The sequence below is a fragment of the Prionailurus bengalensis genome, chromosome D4 (assembly GCF_016509475.1).
Source record: "Prionailurus bengalensis isolate Pbe53 chromosome D4, Fcat_Pben_1.1_paternal_pri, whole genome shotgun sequence".
Lineage (NCBI taxonomy): Eukaryota > Metazoa > Chordata > Mammalia > Carnivora > Felidae > Prionailurus > Prionailurus bengalensis.
The window spans coordinates 82,172,838-82,175,501 of record NC_057359.1 but is presented as its reverse complement, the minus strand read 5'-3'; the positions used below and the strand labels follow the sequence as shown (position 1 = coordinate 82,175,501).

The 2,664-nt window shown below is 49.1% G+C and overlaps 1 protein-coding gene across 1 annotated transcript; it reads right to left on the bottom strand.

The window, feature by feature from the left end:
* Window positions 1-240: 240 nt before the first annotated feature.
* Window positions 241-1,398, bottom strand: LOC122474439 (olfactory receptor 5C1). The gene has a single exon (XM_043565310.1). It carries the CDS (start codon window positions 1,192-1,194, stop codon window positions 241-243), a length of 954 nt encoding a protein of 317 aa, XP_043421245.1. The 5' UTR covers window positions 1,195-1,398.
* Between the last annotated feature and the right edge of the window lie 1,266 nt (window positions 1,399-2,664).

The window sequence follows — 2,664 nt, the reverse complement described above, 5'->3', positions numbered from 1 at the left end:
AACAGCCACATGAACCTGATCTTGTTAATGTTAATCTAGAACCTGATCTAGTTCTAGATTAACCCCCTAGGGAGATTCTCGACTCCTGGCTGTAAAGCTTCCTTTTCTCCCCCTTTCCAGTCCCTTAAACAATGACAAGAGACACCCAAGCCACAAGTTCATCTATCTTTGCCCAGAGTGGCAGGGGCCAGAAACTGTCCTCTTATCTTGTCATAGTCCCAACCAAGCTCCTCAGACTTCTCATTCGTGCTCCGGACCTGGACGGCGGAATCGGCTCCAGGTTCTTTTGACTGCCTCCTTGACCTCCTTGTTGCGGAGGCTGTAGATGAGAGGGTTAAGAGCTGGGATGACAAGAGTGTAGAACACGGATGCCATCTTGTCAGTGTCCAGGGCATAGCTGGAGCTGGGACGCAGGTACATGAAAGTGAGTGTCCCATACAGCATGGCTACAGCCGTGAGGTGGGAGCCACAGGTAGAGGCTGCTCGCCGACGTCCCTCAGCCGAGGGCATGCGAATCACAGCCCCGGCAATGAAACCATATGACACGACAATAACCAACACCGTGGCTGTCTGGATGAAGCCACAGATGGCAAAGAGGAGGAGCTCATTGAGACTGGTGTCATTGCAGGAGATGGCCAGCAGTGGAGGGATATCACAGAAGAAGCTGTTGACCTCCCGGGAGTGGCAGAAATTCAGGCGGAAGGTGAAAGTCGTGTGGACAATGGCACTCACTGCCCCTCCCAGGCCTGATACTCCCAGCAAGGCCAGGCATACATGCTGCGACATGGCTGTTGTGTAGAGAAGAGGGTTTCCGATGGCCACGTAGCGGTCATAGGCCATCGCTGCCAACAGGCAACACTCGGCATCAGCCAGTCCTGCGAACACAAACATCTGGAGGGCACAGGCCGTGTAAGGGATGGTGGCGTGGGGCAGCAGTAAGTCCACCAGCATCTTGGGGGCGATGGCTGAGGAATAGCAGGTGTCCAGCAGGGAGAGGTTGGCCAGGAAGAAGTACATAGGTGTGTGGAGCCGGGCATCCACTTGGATTAGCAGCACCATGCCCACGTTTCCCAGCAGGCTCACCAGGTAGACTGGTAGGAAAATCAGGAAGAGGGTCACACGTAGGTCCCAGCGATCCGTGATGCCCAGGAGGATGAATTCAGCAGGGGCCCACGTGAAGTTCTCTGCAGTCATCCTGCTGGACAGAGACTAAGGAGAGGCAAAGCGAGAGGGATGTAAGAGAAAGGTTATGCCCACCATGGAGGAGAAAGCACCAGGAGTCAGGCAGACTTGGGCTTCAGTCCTACCTGTGTCATAAAATTGCTATGTGTCCTTGGACAAGCCATATAACCTCTCCAAACCTTCGTTTTTAACTCTGAGGAGTCACTACAACTTAACTTTCATGAAGGCAGAAATCTTGTTTGTCTTATTCAATTTTGTGTTCACAGTACTGAGAACATTGCCTGCACATAGTAGGTGCTGAACAAATATTTGTTGAATGAACAAATGATGAGTGGGGTGATAGTGTCTGGCCAAGGATGGAAAATTCCATGACTCAATATGCATTCTGCTCTCCGGTTTCCCAAGGAGGAAAAGAGACGATTAAATGAGCAGAGTCTCCTGACCCAAAGGGCAACAAGCTATGGGTCTTGAGGTTCTGGAAGGACATCTTTCCATTGGAGTAGGACCTGGGTGGAGAGAGCACAGTAGTGGTCTGGTATCTTGGGGAGACAGCAAGGAGTGGAAAGAACAGAAGATTTGAATGTATTCCAGGGCCAAGCTGTTCACCTCTCTGAGCCTCAATTTTCTAATCTGTGTAATGAGAAAAAAATGGTGCAAGGATTAAATGAGATAATGTGTGTAAAGAATCTATCTCACACGGGGCCTGGTACAGAGTAGGAATTTTCACAAAGTATTGATGAACTGAACTGAGTTAATGCCTTGCCTCAATACTGGAAGGAAGCAACTTTCAGGCAATCGAAAGTAGTGTAGTTTCCAGAAAATAGAACACTGCTCCACACTCCCGTGTCTTTGCACTTGTTCCTTGCATCTGGAAGCATTTCCTCTTTCTCTGCTTGGTGAAGATGACCTCCGATGAAAAGGCTTACCTAATGCACTGAAAGGAAACGAAAATACCCCCTTGTTTGCCCTGGAGCTTCCATCTGTCACAGCATGCCATCACGCCATCCTTCCATTGCACATACTTTTTTATGTGTCTGTCTCTCCTGTGGGCTTGGAGCTCCTTGATTCAATATTCATTCAACCAACATTTATTGGATACTACTACATACCAAGAATGGCTCTGCAATTCGTCTGTGTATCTCCAGGGTCTGGTGTGTAACCGGCGCTCAATAAATACTTGATTGAATGTATAAAATAGTGAAAAGAGTATGAACATAAGCAGTATGTAGACTTGGTTTTGAGTCCACCACTTTCGGGTGTGTAAATCCGAGCAAGTGACTTCACTTCCGTTGGCCTGTTTTCCCCTCGTGTATTAGAAAACAGACTATTGCTGTTGGAGGGTCCTAAGAGGCATTAGGTGTGCAGCATGGGGCCAGGGGCTGAGTAAGTGCTCTTTCTCCTTCCTCTGAGAGAAGCTTAGACCTCTGGCACCCACTTGTGCCTGGTAGGGAGGACAAAGTTCTTCCTACAAAGCATAGCTTG